Below are 25,359 nucleotides of genomic sequence, written 5' to 3'. Positions count from 1 at the left end.
ATCTAGGGGACCCCCTGTGTGTGTGGATGGAAAGCACTGCCATTGATTTCAACGGTGGGAAACACTGGGGCATGAAGGGGAGCTGCAGCTTCTCTCTCAGATATGTATTATTCTTTTTCTTTGTTCCCCGACCTTAGAGAAGTCTTTTTTAAACGGTTCGGCTGTGTTTGTTCTGCGTGTTTGGTGTATCTGCCCGCGTACACAAACATTTTGACGGCGCGGCGTTGCCAAGAAGTTATAAACAGACATAGACCGTGTCACAGATCACACCACTCGCAGGCCCTTCCCCTTCCCAGTATGAATCAGTGATAGGAGAGGAATACGGGTGGCATGATGGGAATCCGGGGGTTAAACACACACTGCGTGTAGGTAGCGCGTTACACAGCGCTTTAACCCTTTGCGCCAAAGAAGCACAAATAATAACCCGTGGGAAGTAGTGGGGTTTTCTATTAGACGATCAAACAGTAGACCGCTGAGCCACACAGGAGAGGCGGCATTTAATCAGTTAAAGGGACAGCCCCGCGGTGCTAGGACCGAGTATTACTCAGAGGCTGCACCCCCCACGGAGGAGCCGAGTATTAATAGAAGGGGGGGTCCCGATGGAAAAGAGGTGTTTTCCATTTAAAGGGCCGGTCACCCTGAGAACAGCGATGCTCGCATTGGGTGGGCTAAGAATGAGGATGGGGCATTTATTAAAGGGCCAGTTCCACTAGGGCAGCGTCTGGGTTTGGCCAGGAGAATAATGATGATATCACACTCTGCAGATATGACTGCATCACACAGCGATCACAGCCAGGAAAATCTGTACACCGGGCTCTCAAAGTTATTAACGGTACTCAGAAGTCCCGAAACGCAGTCAGGTCGGACCCCAGACAGGCGCTAATTTCACCCGGGAATTGCCAGGGTTTGCTTGAGGTTCCCCCCCCCCAATCTCAAGATGAAAGGGCAGTCGCAGGGTCACACAGTCCCTTGTATTCTATTCTGATTTAATGATAGCTGAGCACCCCGACTGGTGAGTCTCTCGCTGGGAAGTGCCTGCTTGAATGCAGGTGATTTCGTTCATGATATCTTTAGCTCCTGGAAAGTTATTTTTTTTGCAAGGGCTGTTATTGGAAGCATTTGGTTGCCACCATTATCAGGTCGCTGCCATAGAATCTATTAAAGAGTCAGGTATGGTATATTCTATAGAATAATGCGTTCTTTGTGCTTGGCGGTGCTCTCGCTTCACACAGGTGGATGACAGTGGACAGGTGAATTCTGACACCGTCTCATGGATGCTCACGTGGCGGGTTCCACGGGTCTACAAGACGCTGCTTGCATCCAGTTTCCTCCGGAGCGGGCGGCCGATGGCCTGAAGGCACTTCATTGGATTAGAGCGAGTCCTCGGATGCGATGAACATCCGCCGGGGTCTGTGTCATCGCCTTAATGGATTCAAGACATTTTGTTCTTTTAGTCAAACTGCAGCATTCCAGCTTCAGAGCCGCCAGTCTCTGACTGAGGATGACACTTGAGTCACCTGAATTCAGGCAGGGATTTCACCCATAACACACTGGTGGAAAAAGCTCCAGACTGTGTGACCCTGAGAATCCACCCCTTCACCCTGAGACTGGGGTAAAAACCCACAGACTTAAGAGCAAACCCTGAACCACTTCTGCTGGGAGGCTGCTCCACTTATCTACCACCCTCTGACGCTCTAGCTTTAGATCACACCCTCTTCCTTTGAAATAAACTTTCCTCCTGGAATTGGAACAAAAAACTATTCTGAGAATTCCTTTGATGTAAAAGCTCATAGACACTTTTTTTTTTTTATGATAACACGGGTGGTTCCAGAGAGTCGGCTTTGCGGTGTATAATCGCGGGAGGCTGTCGCAGCCATGGATCTGTGTCATACAAACAGCGCGGTGGCAGGTCGACGGCTCCAGGCAACACCTACCGCCACAAGCACCGTCTTGCTCGCCTTGGCACTGATTTTACGACAAAGCAGGGCCTCTCTCCTTCGCTTCAGACTTTGTTTCCGGCTTCCAGAGGCAGAGGGTGGCACAAAGTACAGCTTAGTAGATAAATGTTCATTAAATCGGGTTTTAAAAAAAAAATAATAAAAGTAAAATGCTTGGCATCCAGGCAATATTTACAGGGGAATTACCATGGGGAACACTAGTTTTATCTAATTTATCTAATTTTGCGCCAATAAACTCCCTTTATCTGCAGACGTGGAGGCGGCCATTGCTGTCAGTCATGTGATATTTTGGGTGACTTTCCCGCCTCAGACACCGCACTGAGCTCACGCTTTATGGCGATGCCGACCTGCATTACCGTATACAGAGCTGTATTTCATGCTACAAACTTTTTTGTATGTTTGACCTCTTCTGGGTAAAATAATAATAAATAATAATAATAATACGGTAATCCCAAGGACACGACTCCAAAGGGCTTTTTTATTTTTAAAGAAGCTCTGTCTCCAGCCAGCGGGCCTCTTACAGCTGGGTTCAGGCAGTGTTCTCTTCGCTGGACTAGTTACGGGCTGAACAGTCTTGTCCTTCAGTATTTCCTGTAAAGGACATTCATTCAGAAACCTCCAAACGCACAAAAACTGCCCTCCCCCACGGGGCTTAGTCCTCCCCGGCACTCTCCCCGACTCTAAATGCCAAAACCTTCACATTTGGGGGAAGTACGCGAAGACCAAACATCGAGTGACTGCAAAGAGAAGACATTCTGACCATACCGACAAAAAAATCACCACCCGCAATCCTGCCCTAAGGTCATTAACCCTTTCAAAGACAAAAAGCACATTGGGCATCAGCATGTGTGCACACGACCAACGCGTACAACCAATTCCGCCACCCGGCTGCTGATGGCAAGAGGCAATTAAAAATCTTGTAGCGCCCTCTGGTGGCAGTAACCCGTAGCCATTCGACACGCCGTTAACCCATCGTCTAACTACCCAGGAGATGGCAGGAAGGACGCTTCATTCTGTGCACTATTTGAGGGCAAACGGAGGACACTGGATGAGCGGGGAGAGCGGCTGGGGATGTATTCGGAGATAAACGAGGAGATGTAAGTCTGATCCTTCGTCGGCCGCTATAAACAGCATCACATCTATTGCACTCACGCTCACACTCATGGCCAGACCTCCCTCTACAGGACGGGCAAGATGGCAACAATGGACCACAATGGCACCCCCACCCCAATCATTAAGAAAAAGTACCAAAGTCCATTACCAGCCGCCAAATTAATGTATTTTAAGCAGCCCCCCCCCCATGTCCAACACATACCCAACACTTCATTTCTCTCAAGAACAATATAAAAAAAAAGGCTGTTTTATTTAATATTTCTCCCAAAAACATAAAAACGCATATAAAAAGATACAAGTCGGAGCGAGGTATCCCATCTTGTTTTAATTTATAACTGTTTGAAATCCAGTGACACTGACAAACATACATACAGCTACCGCTGCCAGCCCCCTCTCGGCGCACCGGGAGCGAGGGGGGCGCTGGGCTGGTTTATTTTGACCTGTTTTTGTAAAATACAGTACTAACGGGTGGATTGCTACCTGCATGCATCCACGGCCCATACTACAGTGATCCATACTGCAACAGTACTGCCGTAATCATAAAAAAAAATAATATATATATATCATCAAAAGTCAGAATCCGTTTAAACCTATCCTGAGAGGCCCAGGGGCCGGGCCAGATAGTTAATGCTTTCAAGAAGATGCTACGACCGTTTATTTCCCTAAAACTCCTCGTTCATATAAATATGGAAGAATTTAATTTTGTACAGTTTCACTACATGTCTGGCTACCCGTTAGTGACCTACGGAAATGGGGGGGTGGGGGTGGGGTAGGAGGGCGCACGGGGGTTGTTTTGAGGTTGGGATAGGCCCTCTGGTGGCAGTTTTGGAATGCACGTGGAAAGGTCCCCCCCAAAAAAAGGAATGTTCCGAGGACGTCCTCAGTCTTCTTCGCTTCCGCTTGCCGAGCGCTCCTGGTAAGAGAAAAGCGAGGGATCAATGAAGCTTCAGAAGCATTCAGTTATCTAACGAACTTTGGCTTATTTACTAAATGATGATGTCATTTCTGTGATTAAACTGCCATTAAATGATGAGGTCGATGCTAATAAGGCCTCACCTCCTCCTGATCCTCTTCTGTGTCATCGTCACTAACCACCGGCTTCGCTCGGCAGCCCCGGCTGGCCCTCCGGCGGCCCTTCGTCCGCTCCTGTACCTTCTCTTTACGGCCCAGCTTTATCTTCACCTTGACGGAGCGAGCTGTTGAGGGAAAGAGTAAGATCTCTCTTCATTCTATGTACGACGTTTCGCGTGCCGTTCGCTAAACACGTACAGAAATGGTTACCCGCTTAAAACGGGGCGAATAAAAGCTCCGCCAAAAGTGCAAGATAAATCGGTCATCACCGAGGTTAAAATTAGTTACAAAAAACCTCAATGACAACAAATCTCCTGCACCTCCGGCTGAGCTTTTCATTGTTCCGCTTTAAGCAGATCTGTAGTAGATTTTTTTTAAACGTGTACAAAAATTTAGCAACTTTCCTGACAAATGTTTACATTTACTGAATATGTGTAAAAACAATATATATATATATATATATATATATATATATATATATATATATATATATATATATATATATATATATATACACACATATACACACACACACACACACACACACACAGATATATATTATATATTATATACACATACAGATATATAGACAGATGTACACAAATATATATACATACATACATATATAAATTAAAAAATAAAATAAACTTACATTCAGACTCTGAGCCTTCCTCTTCCACATCCTCCTCCTCTTCGCTCTCCTCTCCCTCACTTTCCTCCTCCTTCTCTATCTTCTGCCTGACACTGGTGAAGACCGACTGCAAGACAATGGAGTCTTCGTAGATCTGAAACAAAACACAGAAAGATTGAATTTAACATCACATTCAGCCGATAAGAGAATGTTTACTGCGGTAAAAGACCCAATCCTTAACCCATCCTTCATCTGGTCTTAGATCACTCAGCTCAATTAGCTTCTACCACGGCTGCTGGGATGCCCTTCTACTCATCTACTACGCTCTGAGCAAAGTGAAACTTTCTCACAGCTAAGACTCAGACTGTAAAAGTCTTTGGTTGATAAACCGATCTCACAGATAATGAGTTAGATTTTCGGATTAAATATGGGGAGCACCCCATGTGGAAGTGTAGCAGGTTTATAAAAGCTGGGATTTGAAGCTGCTGGAACTAAACAAACACCAGCCCTAGCACCCGTCCCGGTAATAACTCGTGACATGTCAAATTGGGCCTCAACCATCATTTCTGGGAATGCTTAATTGTCATGTGATATAGAAGCAACCACTGATAGGTTTTTTTAATCCTTAAAATGAAAGATCTGCTAAGGCTTATTTGCTACAGAAAGCAATATTTCAGAAGAGTCCCTTTTATCCAAAGCATCACGTCTCTACCAATAAAATCTCATGTAACAAACACGATGGCGGTAAGATCCAGGAGTCACTGACCAGGGACCCCTCGAGGTTAAAGGTCTGCGCGTTCTGACACAGCAGCATGACATCCTTCTCCAGGTCGTTCAGACTCCGGTACTTGTGATTTCGAATCCTCTCCTGCGAAACACAGACACGGTCACACGGGTTTCATGAAAAGGTAGTTTTTGCCGGGCGAGGTGCCGAGGTGCCAGAGACCGCCTTCTACTTGCCTTGATCTTCCGGAAGTCCACCGGCTTACGGATCAACTCGTAGTACTCCGGAAGCTCTTTCCGAGACGGCAGCTGGATGAAGACCTCGCTAAGCTGGCGGCTGGAGGTACTGATGACAGGAAAAGTTCATTAAGTGTGATTCCTACATCCCCAAAATACACCCCTCACCCACGAGGCAGGACCCCTCTCACCTGTCTTTGTACTTGATAACAGCATCCACGATCTTCTTCATCTTCTTGGTCAGGTTTGGAGGGTTGGGGGACAGCTTTTCGGCCGGGGGACGCCCTCTCTTCTTCTGTTTTTTGCCTTCGTCGTCCCGTTCCCTGTTACGGGAACTCGTGGTCGGGGTTCCCACGCTCGGGTCCACATCCCTCTTCCTTTTGCGAGTGGTTTTCTTCTGGCGGACTTCCTCTTCGATCTCTTCTAACGTTCCTTCTTCGATGGCCTAGCGGCGAGATAAGAGCATTAACTCAAGAGCATATTTTTTTTATAAAAACAAGGATTCAGAGGTCGCTCAAAATAGCTATATTGGTTCTAGAAAATATAATCTTTAGTGGTCAACATATTTAAAGTATCCCGTGCCACATAAGCACCCAAGACCCGCGAAGCCCCTCATTTGTGCTCTATACAAATTTACAGCAGAGGAGACCGCTGAGGTCTTCAAAACTGAATACTTCCACTGGGGGGGACAAAAACCCAAAACACATCTTTGGCCAGCTTAGGCAAGGAACCCCGACTTTTAAAAAAGCAAACAAAGTCCAGAACGTACGATAGCGGCTCCGGCGCTGGGCAGTAAAAAAACAAAAAAAAAACATTATATATATATATCTATAGTGAACAGCGGGTATATACCTTCAGCCACTGTTTTTCTGTGAGGGAGTCGCTGTAATCCACCTCCTTGCGACTCCGGGACCCGCGTCCAAACATCTTCTCCTCTTCCTCTTCACAGGTTAAGCGCTCGACCTCCGCGTCATCTTTAATGATCCAGGAGGGCAGCTCATCCTCCTCCATCAACCGGGGCTTGCGTTTTGGGTTCCGTGCCTCCTCTCTCCGTCTGTCCAAGTCCATACGCTGGAGAGAACAACATTTTTATACATTTTTTTTTTTTTACCTGCGCGCCTAATCGTTAAAAACACAGTTTTCAAGTAAACCCTGACAAATAACAGACTGCTTTAAAAGTTTTGCGGGATTTCAATGCCTTAGGGTTTCCAGTATATGGATTTACACCCGCTATAGAAAGGAAAAGGGGCGAGTGGAAGCAGCCAATAGTATGCATGCTTGTAGAATAAGCAGGGTCTATTCTGCTGGGTGTGCGACAATTCTTTGCCCCGGAATCTGTATTTATATGCTTTTAGGGAGTGCTTCACTTTTCGTACTTTTGTGAAATGCAAAAGACGTTTCAAAATAAACAGGGCTGGAGTGCACCTTAAAGTGATGAGCGGGTGACAGTCTCTAAAAGCAGAAGAGGTGGAGATCGTTCCGAAGGGCTCACATGAAAAGAGAAACACTACAAAGCCATTGTTTGACTGTCTATCTATATATATATTCCTCCGGAACCTGATCCAGGATAGGAAATCTCGAATATGGCGGGTACCAGGACAGAGAATGAGTGTGATGTGTGATGTGGGATGTGGGATTGCACTCACCATGAACAGATCAAACTCTTCTTCGTTTCTGGCGATCATCTGGTTCACGGTTTCGTCGTCCGGCACCTCGTCCTCCTCCTGCAGCAGGAAAAGGGAACGTTACCAGCTAAGTATCGCGCAGGGCTGGCCAAGCCCTTCAATGCTGGCCAAACATGCGCGAGTTGGCTCTTCATAACGAGGAGTCTTAACGGCAACTCCCAATTTAGTGAATAAACCCCCCATCGTCTCCATTGAGATATTCTCACCACCGGCAGCGGCTCCCATTCACCCCACGCTTCTGCGCTTGGTACAAACCATAGCCAGGTGGTCCCCATTAGCATGACGTAAGCCGCCCACCTCGTCCTGCTCCTCGTGCTCCAGAATGGCCTGCAGGAACGCCTTCCTCTCGTGGCTGGAGGACTTCTGGTCAAACATCCCTGCCTGAATGACCTTCTGGTCCACGTTCAGTTTGTACTTGGCCGCCGCCAGGATCTTCTCCTCCACGCTGTTCACCGTGCACAGGCGCAGCACGCGCACCTCGTTCTGCTGCCCGATGCGGTGAGCGCGGTCCTGAGCCTGAAGATCCTGAGAGGAACAAACAAAAATGAGACAAAACCAATTAGAAGAATTGTGATAAGCCTTAAGTTTTTTTTTTTAATTAAAATGTATATTTTGTCGGTTTTCCCTGAAAAGGAGATTATAGAGCGAGATTTGGGTATGCCGAGTGACAAGGCGTTGGTGTGAGCTCTGAAATACCTGGTGCGGGTTCCAGTCGCTATCGAATATGACGACGGTATCCGCAGATTGCAAGTTAAGGCCCAAACCCCCGGCGCGGGTGCTGAGGAGGAAGATAAAATACTCCGACGCCGGCTCGTTGAACGTCTTCAGGAGCATCCCACGGTCCTCTGCTTTTGTGGTCCCTGCAGAAGATTATGGAAAACGTGAAACGTCAGTAAAGATGAAGCCACTTAACTCAAACGGCAGGATATATTTGATCAATCCTAAAGACTTTTCACTGAGGTACTGCATAGGAACTGATGAACTCCACAAAACACCATGGAATTCTGCCTGAAGTTACCGTAAATACAGACCGCGTTCCAGCCGCTCACTTACCATCCAACCTGAGGTATTTAAATCCACGATAAGCAAAATAATCTTCCATTATGGTCATGAGAGTGGTCATCTGGCAGAAGAGCAGGACCTTGTGGTTGGTGGCTCGTAACTTGGGAAGGATCCGGTCCAGAAGCTCGAATTTTCCCGATGCGCGGTAGAGATCCAACCTGCGCAATATCATAGGAGAAAGCCAGAAAGGCTCGTAAGTCATCATGGGGCAATAAGCACACTAGTTGGGCCAAATGGTTGTTAGAAGCCATCCATGACTTTTTCTAGGACCTCGGATAAATACAAAGAGCGGTCCGGAAACAACCAAAAGCTTGGAAATTAATGAGGATACGGCTCACGTACCAAATGCTACATAGTAGCTACAACTTTGTACATAAAAAGTAACTAAAAAGTTTTACTGGTTCTTACGACTTCAAAACTTTTCTATCTTATGATAGGTTGACAAAAGGGAAAACGTACATCTGAAACAGGTTAGGATTAAAATATATTTATTTATTCTCACCCTTGTACGATGCCTCCACTGTGTCCCAAGTGTTCAGAGAAAGACTCCTGGAAAATAAAACAGGTCATTCAATAACGGAAAACCCACAGAAAGGAGATCTCTGGACAGATAAACGCTGCAATTATCCATTTAAATGGAAAAACGTCCCCGAGCGCAAAACATTTCTTCCGTGCCAGGCAGCAAATCGGATCACCAGTCGACAGCATTAAAGAAAAAACAAACTGTCGGCCAACCCATCTGGGCACAAGAACCAAACTGATATAAAAAACAAACAAAGGGGCAAAAATGCAGAGAAGTCAAAGTGATCTGGGCTGTAGGGGAACGGAGGTACCAACGTGTACCGGACCGTACAGAACAGGGTGTTTAAACCCAAAACAAAGGCTCGGCATACGGATCGTATCCTCCTGCGAATAAAGCGTTTTCGGAGGATTACATACGTTTTGATCATAGTCGTTAACTATGATCGGTGAGAACAAAATCCCGTTTGTTTGCACAGACCAGAGGGCTTTAGCACGCCTACAGACCTTGACCTTTTAAACCTTTTTACACTAAGGGGTTTACCACCCCCGCTTTATAACCCCACTCACCTCTATGTGCTGGAACATGTATGGATGGTTGCAGATTTTCCTCAGCTGCATGATAGTGTTCATAAGGGTCTTGGTTCCACCTTTACCCTGTGGGAATAAATGACGGAGTTAACGAAGAATTAACTTTTACCTCCCCACCGTACCTGGAGGTAACACAGCACTCCCCAATCTGAGGTCAAAGCCGGAATAAGTGGCTTTTAAACTTGACAATTAAAATAGAGATTGTCATTAAAACAAAGTCATTCTTTATTCTTTGCATTCATGCACTTCGATAAATCATTCCTTTTTGTTTAGCCTTTACATTCCTTTACACCAAGTTGCGCTTTCCATAAAAACCTGCCAGATTTAAAAAAAAGTAAAAGACCTTTTTATCCTTCTCGGAGCCGTCTGTAAGGAGGACCCCCTTGGCTTGCATGTGTCGGTACAAGACTCTCTGTAACGACGACATGTCGCATTTAATGACATATTCCACCTGCGGGACCAAGGAGAGGAAGGGTTAGCGCTCACAGACACATCGTACCGTATTCTTTAAGATTTTAGACGCCTTGAACTGTGAGAAGCCGCAGCGAGGGTAGACTATTCACTAAACGTTACCTTCTCCGGCAGCTGAGCCTCCACCTCCTTTTTAAGCCTTCGTAGGAGGAAAGGGCGCAGGACCTTATGGAGACGCCGAATGATCAGAATAGTTTCTTCTTCATTCAGATCCACCTGAAAGAGCAAACCCACAAAGTCACTTTTATATATGGGAGAGAGACAGCTCATATTTTCCTATTATATATATATATAATATATTTTTATCAGATCGACTGCCTTAGTAATCATTCTCAGCATCTTCGCCCTTTTAGCAGAGATGTTTTCAGCCCACGTACCTTCTCGCCGGTCATCGCGAAGGGGGCGTTGAACCACTGCTCGAAAGTGCTGCAGCTCTTGAAGATCGTCGGAAGCAGAAAGTTGAGCAGGGCCCACAGCTCGGGCAGCTTGTTCTGCAGCGGGGTCCCCGTCAGAAGCAGCCGCCGGGGAGCCACGTAGTGGGTGTTTAGGACTTGCGTGAGCTTGCAGTGATGGTTCTTCATACGATGGCCTTCATCTACGATCATGTATTTCCACCGGATCTGTAAAGGAAAGGGATAGAGCAGCACCACATGAAATCTTTTGAAATGTTTTAAAAAAATATATTGTTCTGCTTTGTTTTCTTAAACAGTTCTAGTTTCTCCATGTTTGCAGGCAGCCGTATATTTGTATGTACGAGTCTGTTATCTTATATACTAGACAAACATTGATTTCACATACTGCCTGTGGTAAACAACTGAATGGCTCAGTCATAATCACCCAGCCTGCCACTGACTAACACAAGTCTATGGAGGAACGGACTTCATTAGCATTGCCAGAAAGCATCAGCTCAGTGTGGTGTTTGAGGTGGGAAAGTCACCCAAAATATCACATGACTGACAACAATGGCCGCCTCCAGGTCTGCAGATAAAGGGATTTCTTTGGCACAAAAGGAGAGTTTGAAAAGTTTCAACATAGCAAGTTAACCAAACAGATCCGTCAGTTCACTCCTTCCTCCGAAGATGTAATTACATACAATAGAGAAGCTTCATCTCAATCACTCCGTGCCTGCATTTGTATCACGTAAAGTGTCCCTAAACCGCGCATTTATCGGTTCTGGGAATGATGGTTAATGTTTACAGCATAAAAAGGTAAAACCACCCCTTTTAACAGACTGTTATAAATGATCTACAAAAAAATAATTCCACAGAGAAGGAAAAGTCACTTTACCTTGGCGAGGATATGCTTGTCCTTAATAATGTATTCGTACGTAGTGAGCAGCACGTTGAACTTTCCACTGCGGAGCTGGGGCACGAAGGCTCGACGGGCCGCTGGAGAGCCCTGCAAAGGAACAACGGTCCATATGTAGAAAAAGCATGACAGGCCAGGTACTTTGTGTTTATATACGATGCAAAAACCAAAAGGGAACTCCAAGAAGTCTAAGGGCGTCCACAGACGATCAGCACTTTACCTTGTAAGAAACTTTCACCACCGATGGCCCCCATTTATCGAACTCATAAACCCAGTTGGAAAGAGTCCTGCGAGGGAAACAAATACAAAACATGTCAATCTATAAAACCCAAGGAAAGCAATTAAATTCTTCTTTGCTCAGATTAGCGGGAGGATAAATAAGCCTCCGACGTCATTTAAATGAAATCCATCCAATAACTGAAGGATGGACGCAGTGAAAGTTCTTTGAAGTCCATGCAAAATTAAAATACAAGTTTCTTTAAGCTCTCGGTACATACGGCAACATAACTATAACACCCCCGGATGTATACGTTAAGGTGACTCACGAGAGCGGCACAATGATGAGGAAAGGCCCGTTGATCCGCTTGTGCTCCATGAGGTATGTGATCAGAGCAATGGTCTGAATGGTCTTTCCTAGACCCATTTCGTCTGCCAGGATGCCGTTCAGGTTGTTATTGTAAAGAGACACCAACCATTCCAAGCCTTGAATCTGAGCCCGGAGGAAAAAACAAGAAGAGGTAAGATTAGGACGCAAGACGTATAATAGACACGCAGCAGCAGGGGCCGTACCGGGACAGGTAAAAAAAACAAGATAAAAAACCCCACCTGGTAATGCTTCAGGATACCATTCACCAGCAAGGAGGACTGCTTCTCAACCTTCTCGCTCACGGCATGCGCCACGGCGTAGTACGACTGGAGACCTCTGGCCGCTGCCTGCGATATGCTATATTCATCATCTACATCCTGCCGGGCATGTCTAGAAAGAAAAGGACGGAGTCATGCGCAGCCAGAGCCTTCACCATCGCACACACATCCTACAGTTTGCCATTAAAACACAACCAGCTTTTTGTACGGTGCCAACTTCCTAATGTAGCTGCCCATTTGCGTTTGAACTAGAAGAGCCGGGGTGATACACCCCAAAGGTCATTAAAATGGATAATTTACGCAAATAATAAGCAGTGTGCGTAGCGCACAAGAGAATAAAATATTATGAGCCCGCTATACTTACTCGATAATTTCCCGAGCATACACTTCAGAGACTTCATCGCTGTCTGGGTCGGGAATCTTCTTCTCCTCCACTGCGGGGAGATTAGCAACCTGCGGCTGCTCTTCTTCTTCTTCCTGGTTCAGAAGACAGAAGGGTAAAGATACTTGCTGGAAGAGGTCTGTCTGGGGTCAAGAATGGGACAACAGGTTAAAAATCACCGAACTTTGGAAGAATTGGCAGGAAAGCTTTGGTTTTGACTCTTACTTCACTACTCATTACGAAGGCAAGAGAGCAAGAGAGAAGCCAACTCGCAATATCCTATGGACAGAGAGAGCTCCAGCAGGAACGGCTGAGAAGACCGCGCATAGTACATTGTTTAAAGAGATATCATCATCATCTCACTGCAAAAACTATACAGAATGTGTGAAAAAAAAAGCCAGGGGCTATATATTCCCATAGCATCGCTTCTCAGAGCATACAAGAGTATTCAAGAGCCATTACTTATCCCCGGCTAACGTACACCCTGGTTAATTTGCCCAAGGAGATGAATTAGCCATCAGCCTTGGGTGCAGGCTCTATTTAACATGACCGAAGCTCACCTCCTCCTCCTCATCCGATTCACTCTCCTCGCTGTCGGATCTCGGAGCTACTTCATACCTATTCGGAAACAAAACGTTAGTCTATGAACTCATGCGGTTAATATCACAGCTCTCACACGTTTTGCCAACATTTTAAATAAGACAAACGCCGTAATGGATGAACGCTGTATAAAAGGTCAATCCCAGATTTTTCAGGCAAGAAGTAAAAAGAAAGATACTTATTTTAATGTTGCCGACACGCGACGCGTTTGGTAAAAGCTCTACGAAGGTACGGGCGAAATGACTGCGGACGCTTACCCAGGGTTGACCTCCAGCCAGGTTTCTAGCTGCCCGGCCTTTGGCGCATCAGCACCTGTAAGAATCTTCCCACTCTCCACGTGGATGACCTTCACCGGAAGATCGCTCATCTGACTGGTCTCATCCAAAGGCTGCGGACAAAGCAGATCGGAAGTTAGCGACCATCTTAAGAAGCTCCATACACCCTTAGGACGGACAACAACCGCCAGCTAAAGCTCACCTCTCCGTCCGGTCCGAGTGAAGGCTGCTGCCCGTCGGCATTGTCTGGCAACTAAAATAAAAAGAACCCACTTATAATAAATTGTAGATTAGAGCTGGATATTCTAGAATTACATCGTACATAGGGGAGGCTTGCAATTTGTTTTTAGTAACAGTGGCATATTCTTGTGGTTTGACCTTTAAGCAGTGACATAGCTTCAGTGTGAAGTTCCTCAGTGTTAATCACCCTCACCTTTTTCTTTTTTCGTCTCTTCTTCTCCTTCAGCGCCTGAACGGCTTTGTGTTGCCTAACCAGCTCGGTCAGGTTGGCGACGTACTCGTCCGTCTGCTGCAAGAGGTACGCCAGACGCTTGTCTTTCTTTTGGTCGATGAGCTTCCTGTAGCCTTCCTCATCTTCCGCCTAAAGAAGGAACGAAGAAGAAAGGGGGAAAAAAGTGAGACAATGTATCACGATGAGAGAATAAAACGGATACAAAAGAATTATAGCCCCGCCGATTCGGGAAATGACATATTTCAGGAGTTTTTTCCTTAAGTAAGAAGGATAGATACAAGTTAACGGAGTCACTGATTGTCTTGTGAGTGTGGACTGACCATGAGCCTGCGCATTCTCTCCTTCTCGATCCTCTCATTCTCTTTCTTCTGTTCCCGTTCCGTGTTGGCGTGGTACGTGGCCACGGCCTTTGTCAGTTTCTGGATCTTTCCAGTGACCGAACGGTGGAATTCCTTGAAATCCTTGGCGTGCTGGAGAATGCTGTTTAGATATTCCTGAAAGACAGCGGAAGGGAAGGAGGGTAAGCGTAAATGCGTGTAGGTGGATCGTTTCCAAAGGGTGCAAAATAAATAAGACAGTGGTGGAAGCAACTTTTTTATTATTTGGCTTATATGATTCTATAAAAGCTCCACTAGGACCGTACGCCCCCCCCCCCCCGCACCCTTCGGCAGCTTTCGGTTCTCCCCGGCAGCTCACCTGGTGCTTCTGGCGTCTCTTGCGTTCTTGCTCCACTTTCTGCTGTTTCTCCAGTTTCTCCGTGATCCGCGCCTCTCTCAAGGACTGCCGCTTGCTGCGCTTGTAGGCCTTGGCGTTGAGCGCGGTCTCCAGAGAGGTGTCCCGTCTCATGCAGACCACCACCTCCTGTCTCAGCTGCGGAACGACCATGCAAAGAAGATTAAACTCTCATAGTCACGCCAATGCTTATAACCAGAAGATTGAGTGCCAACCGTTACGGTAGCTCAGAGCTAAACAGATAACTTTCAGCCGTTTCTGAAAATGGGGGGGGGGGAACTCACTTGTCTCTGGAAGTTAAGAAGCCTCAGCGCTTTTAGCTCTATCGTGGCTTTGGTCCTCAGATCTCCAGCCAGAGACCCCGGCAGGTTCTCCAGCTCCTGGATCCGATGTGCAATTCTTGCCTGGAGCCTGAAAAGAGAGAACGGAAGGGTCTGTATGGCACACAGAGTAAAACACAAACAGCAGGCCATCGTCTTTGCTATTCCGTGCCACGTCTGGTCGTGAAGAGGATCTCACCTGTATTCCCGTTCCTGCAGCACCTCCACGGGATCCAGGCCACGAGGTTTCTGAATGGGGGTTATTCGGTTGGCCTTGGAGTGGAACTGGACCATTGGAGGAGGCTGCGCCGGCTGGCCGGGGGACTGCGTCTGGGGCGGCATGACCGGAGACGCAGCGGGGGGCACGGCAGGCGGAGCAGGAGAGGGCCGACCCGTAGGCTGCGGAGGAATCAGCTTCTGCGGAGCGGTGGCCGGAGCTGCAGCGTTGGCCATGGGAACTTAAAATAGATACACAAAAGATAAGACGCAGAACTCAAAAGCAACTTCATATTCTCACTGGAGTTGATAATAGTAATATTTAAAGGGTTAAAACATAACACCCACGTGAAAAAGTAATTGCCCCCTAAACCTAATAACGGGTTGTGCCCCCCTTTGCAGCAACAACTGCAAATATGTGAGATAACCGGCAATGAGTCTTTTACATCTCTGCGGAGGGATTCTGGCCGCTCTTCTTGGTAGAATTGTTTTAATTCAACTACATTGGAGATTTCCGCGCATGAACTGCCGTTTTTTACGGTCAGACCCCAGCATCTCAATCAGATTCAAGTCAGGACTTTGACTCGGCCCCCGAAACCTTTTGTTTCTTTCGAGTTGTGCCATTTCTGCACAGCGCCTTGTTATTGTGGAATTATGAGCAAAGGCGTGCGAGTCCTGCAGTTCTTTACGTGTTAGTCTTGGGTTGTTTTGCAGCCCCCTGGACGGGTCGTCGATGTGTATTTTGGAGGAATTCTGGAAGGCCGGCCGCTCCTGGGAAGTTCCAAGTTTTCCCCGTATGTAGAAATCGTCTCTCATCGCGGGTCGCTGCAGTCCCAGAGCCTTAGAAGCGGCTTCGCCTTCCTTTCCAGACCGATAGAAGTCGATGACTGCGTTTCTCCTCTTTTACTGAATTTCTTTAGATCGCCGCACCACGAGCTGCTTTTTGAGACCTTTTACCGACTTCGCTTTGCCATTTAATTGATGTTTAGGTTCAGCAGGGCCGGCAGTAATTGTACCCGACTGTCTAATCACATTGAACCCAATCATCAATTACATTTGGCTAATTTGTTTATTTAGTAACTAAGGGGGCAATTACTTTTTCCCCGTAAAGGGCCGGGGTTGGATAGCTTGTCTCCTTGTATACATGATATTTATTGATTATTTAAAAATGATTACTTAAAAACTGCATTTTGAGTTTATTTGGGTTATTTTTGTCTAAAACTAAAATTAGTTGGGATGATCTGAAACGTTTAAATATGCAGGAAGAGAAGATATGAGGAAGGGGGCAAATACTTTTTCACGGCGCTGTAAACGATGCCCCTTACCTTCAGGCCAGGGTTTAGCAGGAGCACCAGGAGGATGACCAGGCATACCAGGAGGGGCGCCAGACGGCCCCGGAGGAGGCATGGCAGGCCCGGCCATACCTAAAGAGGAGATTTACACGTTAAACCAAAACATAGACGATGTCCCCAAAATCCCAATGAAGCGTACGCGTGTCTATATTTTTCTTCCCCCCCTTTCATTCATTTTAGGCAGGTGGGCAATTGTTTTATCGTGCTTTATACAACGGTCACTGGCAGAACCAGTAAGCTACACGTACCATGAGGTCGGTTGTAATTGGGTGGTGTGGGCCCCGGCCCAGGTCCTTGCCCCGGGGTGGGTACTGTTCCAGCCCCAGAAGCTGCGGGTGGAGGTAGCGTTGGCATCTGCTGCTGCATGCCCGGCATGGGTCTCTTGCCCTGCACAGCCATCTGAAGGTGATCGGGTAAGGGCTGACCTCGGGCCAGCATCTTGTAGGCCATGATCTGCGCCCGTAACTGATGCAGCTGATTCTGATTGAAGGGTGTAGGAGTGCGATTTGCCGGCTGCTGCGGCTGCTGCTGCTGCTGCTGGGGGTCAGAATTCTCCATGTTCACCGGTCCTGATCCAGAAGGAAGCGGGGGTCCAGACGGAGGGCCATTCGAGGGGACGGGGCTCGGCACGTGTTCAGAGCTTCCGAGAGGTGATGGGTAACCTGGAAGATCGGACGAGAGACCTTATCACCCGAGAGCCACAAATTGCGGGTTCAGTAAAATATCACACCGGCCCACAGCTGCCTCCTTATATACAGAGTACATATGATTTACACCACATTCACCGTAAGACGTACACCTTCCCACTTCAAGCTACGTGAAGAACTCTTCTTACCTTGTGAGTGTTGGTCCATGGGGCTTGGTGGTGGCCCCATTCCAGAGTGGCCCCCAGGTCTCATACCCATTCCCTTCATCTGATTGTAACGAGAGTCTTCAGACATAGCTTTTTCGTGCATGGAATCCATCGGCTGACAAAAGCAAACACATGAAAAGCATTTAGAGACGCTGCGTGGTACAGCGAGGCTGTCTGGGCATCTTGGTTCCCTACCTTCAACCCCAAGGGTTAAATGTGGAAGCCAAGCTTGTGCCCAGTACAGCGTCGCTTTATTGCAGTCCTCCTAACTAGAATACTAACCTTGTGCATCTGGTGCATGCTTTCAGGTGGGTAACCAGATGGTCCCTGTGGAGGGATGGGTGGTCCAGGGCTCGGTCCCATCATGCTGTGCGCAGATCCTGGTGAGGGCCCTGGGCTGGGACCAAGCATAGAACCAGGAGAAGGTCCTGGCCCGGGAGAGGGGACAGGCCGGGGGGTGCCCCCCATAGGAGGGTCTGGGGTGGACATAGCTTCGAAGGGGAAATCCAATCACTGCCAATCTGCAGGCGAAAAAAAGACAGCATTTAGTTAGAACACAATTCCTGTCTGCTGACTTGTAACATGTAATAGCGTTGGAGATCTTGGGGTGAAATAAGGTTGAGGCAGATGCTTCCGGTGGAGACCCCAAAAAGCAGACCCCATGCAAAGCAGTGGGGATCCCAGATCATTTCAATACCTTCCAAGCAACGGCCACACGAGTTTGGCATTAACGAGACAATCACATTAGACACGGGCCGCTGAGAAGTACATCGATGGGATACACGAACAAAACACGTGCAACGGAACGAAGAACCGATCGCCACCTCCAATGCTACAGGTGGAGAACGTTTTACGTTGTATACCGTATATAACGGAGGATTTGAAATGTACGATGGCGGGTTAGAATTATAAAAGGTTCGGATATTAGACACAGCCCTTGCCAGCACTGCCACGCGGTACAACGCCGAAACAAAAGCTAGCAGATTATAAGTGGGACTGCTGGATTTAATTAACGAACGAGAAGCTGATTAATGCGGAATTACACGCACTTTGATGTCTTATCTAAATTATAAGGCCAGCCCTGCGTAGTCGAGGCACCTTAATGAATAAATTAAATTACAATTGGGGAAAAGATAAAAAAAACAAAAAAAAAACCATACTGTTCCTGTCTGGAAGAAACCCGCCGTTTCTAAGATGCCAGATGAAAAGCACAACGGGAGAAAGAAGAAAAAATAAAAAAGCTTCAAAAGCGAAATGCATTAATTATTGATGTTTTTAAATCGACGGCCCGGCAGACGTGCAGCGGAGCCGCGGATAAGAAAATAATTCAGCCGCTGAACCGAGAGGCATCACGGCTCAGACACCGGCCCAGTCCTGCCGTCGACCGGCTGAATCGGAGGAATTAAGGACATCGGGGTGGGGGCTCGCGTTGCTATATTGCATATTACCAACACTTATTTTATATAGCGCCATCATATTCCACAGCGCTGCACATGGTGAGGCTACTTGGGGCATTTTTTTGTTGGGGGGGACAAAAAAAAGACAGACAGATGGATATTATATGCCCAAAAAGATCGCTTGGCTCCTAAAATCGGCAGAGACTCGGAAACCATCTACAAAGATTAACTCAAGCTTAAGGCCGAGAACACCAACCATTTGATGCCAATCGGCTTTGAACATCACCACGCTGCTTGTAAGCGACATTCACGCCGAGTTACTAGTTGTGAATGCAGACGAAAGGCACCAGGCGTTTACACGGACGGCCATAACGTACGTCTCCAAGTCACTGGCAGGACCCGCGCGTTTCGGGGTTAATAAGCAACGCCATTCCGAGCTGGTGCATTTTACAGACTTCTATTGGCATACCCATTGTACAGCGCTGAGGCATATGATGGCGCTATATGAATCAATAATAACGCCAAGCGCACCTGAATTATTCTCCACTCCACGGAGAGATATACAGACGCAGCGGCCGGCGGCGTGTCCTGGCGAGATCCGTGTGAATATGAACCAAGCTCGACAAACGCGGGGCTCGCCGGGACTGTCAAGAGTCAAACCGCAGCCATAACCTGCGGCCAGAACCACAGACGTGGGGGTTCATATACAGTTTGTCTTACAAGGAGGTTCGAAACGAGATGCACAGCGCCCCCAGCCGATGCACGGGGCCCCCCAGTTATTCGCTACCCACAATTACACCATACCTTGTATCTTTAGGAGACCCAGTAGGGTAAGCAAAGAAGGGCACGGCGCACTAAATAGTACGCTCCAATCAATACAGCCAAACTGTTGCACCAATACACACAGAGGACATTAACCTGGAGACAGGGCCAGTGTAATGTTATTGAACAAAGTACTTTATACGCCACAAAGGCTCGCAATAGAACAAATACTTTTCACCTTAATCTACCGATACTGCCCACGTCTGTGCGTTATCCATATGCCCATCAGTTGGCACTATAGAAATTTTGCCCTTAGACAGTCGGGCATCACATCGCTACGCACACAAAGCGTATCCGCATCCGTTCCCACAGCCGTCACCCGGCCCAGCATTACACCTTCAATCCAACCCTAGTGTACCTGACTGAAGGTCTCTACCTGTTGCCGGACTACGTATCCCATAATCCCCTCCAGCGGCAACATGGTTTTTGTAGCGTAATTAGCTTTACCCCTTTAACTTTCCAAAACATACTAGTGTTCTAATCTTGCTTGTGGACACCAGTCCATGCCCTACCCCCTGGGGCCAACCCTGCCACTGCCCCGCCGGCACTACTGCTCCAACCCTGCCACTGCCCCGCGGGCACTACTGCTCCAACCCTGCCACTGCCCCGCCGGCACTACTGCTCCAACCCTGCCACTGCCCCGCCGGCACTACTGCTCCAACCCTGCCACTGCCCCGCCGGCACTACTGCTCCAACCCTGGAAAAAGTAGGTCCAACAGAAGACAATTTCCCAACTCATGGCACAGAAATCCCAGATCTCCGCGAGTATTATAGGATTCATTTCATGCTCCCCACTGTAGAAAGCTGGGGAACATTAGAGGTTTGCAACTCGCGGGCCAAGCGCAGGATAACTTAAGATCCAGCAACAAGAGACAATGGCTGGGCGATGGCACAAAATATGGCAAACCTGGGCAGACAAAGGTAATAGCCTGAAACAACGTTCTCTGATGCCATCACCGGCCAATGGACCTTCCAACCCAACCCCGCCATAGCCAAGGATGTCACGCTGCGCTCCCCATTCAGCTATGGTGTATCAACCAGTGCCTCAAAGCAAGAGATACCTCGAAGCCTACAAAGATACCACCATTTGGGGGCAGCTTCCGCTATGTTAACCCCATGGCTCCCCTGCCCATCACACAGCACTGTATATCGCCATGGGTTGCCCCAAGTAGCACACATCTTACCCCTACGGACGTCCTTCCATTGGGGTCTTACCCCGACCCACGGGAAGCTGCTTTAATCTGTGAATGGCTGGCCCTCTATGGATCAGCTTTCATCACCGTCATTCCACACCACAAGATCTCCAATTTGCCCCCTATTCATACAACAGCCCCCATTATCCAACAGGGGCCCCTTATGACTGAGCCCTCAGAAATCACCCCATCCCCCACTGAGCCCCCAACCCCCCCGCCAATCAAACAGTTCTGGGCTCACCACCCACTGTGTCCAAACCCAACCCCCCCAAAACTTGCCCCCCGTGTGAAACTGCCCCCCCCTACCGGCCCAGTACCCCAATACCTTCCACTCCTCGCTGCTAGCAGGCCCCTTTGTCCCTTGCGCGCCTCCCACTACCCGCCCACTTCATTCAATGCATGCCCAGCCCCCCCCATATGAGACAACCTCACAGTAAAATGCCATACTCGGCGCCCACCTATACCCCGTACCTGACAATCTCTCCCCGCCTCCTGCGACCACCTCTGCCGGGTACTCCGCGAACAGAAACCCACAGCCTTTTCGCTCTACTAACCGGCTCACCCCTCCCCCAACACCATATATATCCCAAGCGCGCCGCGTGCTGCCTGACGTCATCACGTCGACTCGTACTTGCCCTATGGAGCAGAACAGGCCATGGGTTGCCATGGAGACTGCAGAGCGGAAAGATCCATGATAGAAAAGGGCACCTTCCTTGATCACGTGTTCCAGATGTTTTCCCAAATCTTTCCCATCACATTATTCCCACGTCTGGAATGTGTTATTTCTATTGGACCGAGGCGGCCGACCCTTCATCCTAAATAGTGGGAACTATAGGAAGGCAGGGTGGAGGGGGGACCAGCCTCATAGAAAGCGTGGAGATCGTTTCATATGTATATGAATTCTGAAATAAAGAAACGCAACTATTTGCAGGCGTTGGTGTTCTATATAATTAAATGGAAGTATCGTATTACCCCCTGAGAGGGGGGGGGCATTTATGGGAAATCCATTCTGCAGGGCTCATTTGCATTGATTATTGTGCATGCGTAGCCTGCATTTTCACCAGTGTAATTCTGGACAATAAAATAACTAAGCTGTTATTATATATAACTGTGGATTTACTTAAGGAATGATAACATGGATCACGCTTCTTACATATATTGTTTACCCTGGACGATTTAGGCAGACTATCCCATGTGATATAGAGTGGGAAGGCAGACCACGTCCATGCCCACGAGAACGGCTGCCTAGTCAAAACTAGAAGTCTTTCCGATGGACTGAAGGGTGTCTATGCTTGAACTTCATCATGGAACCCACTACAGTGGTACTAATTTAATTATAATCATAACTAAAAATAAGCATCAATGTCTAACTGGAAAAACACGTAATACCCGCGGTTTTATTAATTAGATTGTTGGTAAAAATATGGCAGTAAATATCTTCGATATCTCTTTTTTATTTGATTAGCCAGGTTCTTCATGCCTCATCCAAAATGGCGTCGGCAACATCGCTTGCCGGTCACATGGTGCACAAAAGACAAAAGTGGCTTCGAAATGCCGAACTAGTGCAGTTGGAAAGTAGGCGTGGTCTCCCATTCATTCCTCTCAGCCAATCGGCTACTGGAAAGCGCGTTTGCTGACGAGGCGAGGCTTGGAGCGCAAAAGCCCAGTCTTGGCTACGGCAGGAAAATGGCGCATGCGCAGTGACCCATCCACTGCGGCGGATTTTGGCCACGTGACCGAGCCAATTGCCTCCAGGCAAATAAAAAATATTTATAATATGGGATTTTTTTTTATTATTTGTAAGAGAAAAATGTCTAATTTTCCAATAAAAAAACAAAATTATAAATTGGTTATTATTAAATCTATCAATAATTTAACCCTTCACAATATTTTAATGTTTCTCAGATGAGAAAGCATTAAAATATTATCATCACCATTTGTATTTTTTCTTATTCTAACCAATCTTTATAGTAAAATATAGCATAACTGTATTACTTAAAACTGTTTTAATTTTTGTGTATTGTGTCATGTTGGTGTTTAAAAACATGGCAACGTAATAAGTTGAAGAAAGTCACGCATCAAGTTCATCCCCGCCGTTGATCCAGAAGAAGACAAAAATTACACATTGAAGAGATTTCCAATTTTTCATCAAAGAGGGGAAAAAATCATTTTTGACCCCAAAAATGGCAGCTGGTTTTTTTTTTCACTTGAGCAGCAAGCTATCCTTATCACCCGTTATATCCCTGTATGTTCTTTACTAAAACAAAATCAAAATATATAATATTAAAAAGCATCTATTTGGTAGCAGAGCCTCTGCGGATGGTGAATTCAATATCTTTTTTTGAAGTCTGAATGGCTGCAGACCTCAATACACCCCACGATAATTTGTTATAATGGAAGCCACCAATTTAAGTACCAAAAAGTAAAAAAAAAATTGGCAAATGTAAATAGAGGTTCCCTTGTAGCGACACCCATCATAATATATATTAAAATGTTATTTATGACATCACATGACATCATGCATTGGTGATCACACATAACAGAGAAATATACACTATATGGACAAAAATATTGGGACACCTGACCGTTACACCAACGGGGACTTTGATGACATCACCCTTTGCTCTTCTGGGAAGGATTTCCACAAGATTTTGGATGTTTCCGTGGGAATTTTTGCCCGTTCATCCAGTAGAGCGTTTGTGAGGTCAGACACTGATGTTGGGCGAGACGCCCGGCTCACAATCTCCGTTCTTCCCAAAGTTGATGGCTAATAATTTTGCTTTATAAATGCATACGTAGACAGAAGAATATCAGTACAAATGAGAGTTTGGGGGGTATGAAGACAACAACTGTTACATGTGGGGCATACGGAGCATAAATACCCAATTTGGTTATCCAAGATTCCCTAAAAACTGCTTACGTTTTCTAGCTTGGACCAGCAAAGGGGAAGCTGTACATATTATAAATCTGTACTAATTTTTTATAAATTGCCTCAGTTCCAGTTAGAACGTATAACTTATATCACACTGAATCAAAGAAACGCTGGAGATGTAAAGGGAACGGAGGCAGAAAACAACATATTTGGTTGGAAAGCAACAATCCGCCATAAATACCCCCCCCCCCGGTACTAAAGCTCGAAAAGTTACGAATTTTAGTTTATTTTAGAATGGAAAGTTGGAAACTCATTACCCCAAAACTTTCTTTTCAATAGTAATCTACTTATATCACCAAAAATAGAAAAAAATGCTAATAATATTCTCTTACCCACAAAAATATGTTCATCCAGATTCTGGAAAGATATAGATCAACCAGCACAGCATCACAATATTAATTATTAAGTAATATATCAACAAAACATGGAAAAAATATTTTTTGGGGGGAATGAAAACTCACACCCCAAAATACGGTATGTTTAGCCAGATTCTGGAAAGATATAGATAGACCAGCATGGCATAACATTATTAATCAAATAATAATAAAATAGCAACAAAATCTGGAAAAAAAAAACAGTTTTTGGAATGGAAACTCAAACCCCAAAACTTTATTTTCCGTACCTATATCAACATGGAATAACATTATTAAATATTGTACAGCGCTATGGAATTTGATGGCGCTATATAAAACAATAAATAATAATTAAATAATACGGTATATCAACAAAATTTGGGGAAAAAATAGTTTTGGAATGGAAACTCACGCCCCAAAACATTATTTTCCGTATTGATCAACCTATATCAGGGAAACTAGAAAAAATATTAGTTACTAATATCTTCCTAGCCTCGAAAATATGCAAATATATACCAGCATGGCATAACATTATTAATCACATAATATATCAACAAAAATTTAGAATGGAAACTCATTGCCCCAAAAAATTTAATTAATTAATAATTTATTAATATTCAGGGAAACTAGAAAAAATAGCTATAGATATTCTCCTAATCACAAAAATATGTTTAGCCAGATTCTGGAACGAAATAGATCGACCAGCACGGCATAACATTATTAATCACACAATATATATATAAAATATTGAAAAACAAAAATGGAAAAATCACACCGAAAACTTTCCTTTCAATAATAATCTTCCTATATTAGAGAAACTAGAAATACAATTAGCTATTAATATTCTCCTAACCACAAAAATATGTAGTTAATATATATTAACCACATATTTTTGTATTATATATATATATATATATATATATATATATAATAGGAGAATATTAATATTTATTAGATCTTCTGGAAAGATATAGATATAGACATGCACGGCATAACATTATTAATCAAATAAAAATATCAACAAAATATGGGAAAAACAGTTTTTATTATTATCAGTAGAAATACTGTACAAAATATGGAATCCTTGGGTAAAAGTAGCAGATCCTTTCCTCCTCCATTTTTTTGTCTACTTTAGTTTACCTTCTTTTAATCTTAGGAAATATTATAATTTATTAAATGTTTATTAAGATAAACCGAGCTATAAGAGATGTAAAACACGAGGAAACA

At 45.8% G+C, this 25,359-nt stretch overlaps 1 protein-coding gene across 1 annotated transcript; it reads right to left on the bottom strand.

Moving 5' to 3' along the window:
- Positions 1 to 3,377: 3,377 nt before the first annotated feature.
- SMARCA4 (SWI/SNF related, matrix associated, actin dependent regulator of chromatin, subfamily a, member 4) lies at positions 3,378 to 21,419 on the bottom strand. Its single transcript, XM_053462275.1, has 34 exons — positions 21,319 to 21,419; positions 17,718 to 17,956; positions 17,418 to 17,550; positions 16,831 to 17,244; positions 16,556 to 16,654; positions 15,214 to 15,472; positions 14,979 to 15,105; positions 14,659 to 14,832; positions 14,283 to 14,456; positions 13,924 to 14,091; positions 13,693 to 13,743; positions 13,473 to 13,603; positions 13,176 to 13,233; positions 12,598 to 12,710; positions 12,195 to 12,345; positions 11,915 to 12,078; positions 11,590 to 11,656; positions 11,349 to 11,459; positions 10,439 to 10,681; positions 10,164 to 10,277; positions 9,934 to 10,041; positions 9,570 to 9,656; positions 8,983 to 9,029; positions 8,472 to 8,638; positions 8,115 to 8,278; positions 7,716 to 7,943; positions 7,380 to 7,457; positions 6,586 to 6,804; positions 5,925 to 6,178; positions 5,734 to 5,842; positions 5,540 to 5,641; positions 4,795 to 4,927; positions 4,128 to 4,267; positions 3,378 to 3,984 (listed from the first exon to the last, which is right to left on the bottom strand). Exons 2-34 carry the CDS (start codon positions 17,922 to 17,924, stop codon positions 3,952 to 3,954), a joined length of 4,827 nt encoding a protein of 1,608 aa, XP_053318250.1. The 5' UTR covers positions 17,925 to 17,956; positions 21,319 to 21,419; the 3' UTR covers positions 3,378 to 3,951.
- Positions 21,420 to 25,359: the final 3,940 nt, after the last annotated feature.

This window comes from Spea bombifrons, chromosome 4 (assembly GCF_027358695.1).
Source record: "Spea bombifrons isolate aSpeBom1 chromosome 4, aSpeBom1.2.pri, whole genome shotgun sequence".
Classification (NCBI taxonomy): domain Eukaryota; kingdom Metazoa; phylum Chordata; class Amphibia; order Anura; family Pelobatidae; genus Spea; species Spea bombifrons.
This window is presented reverse-complemented; position numbering and strand designations above follow the sequence as displayed.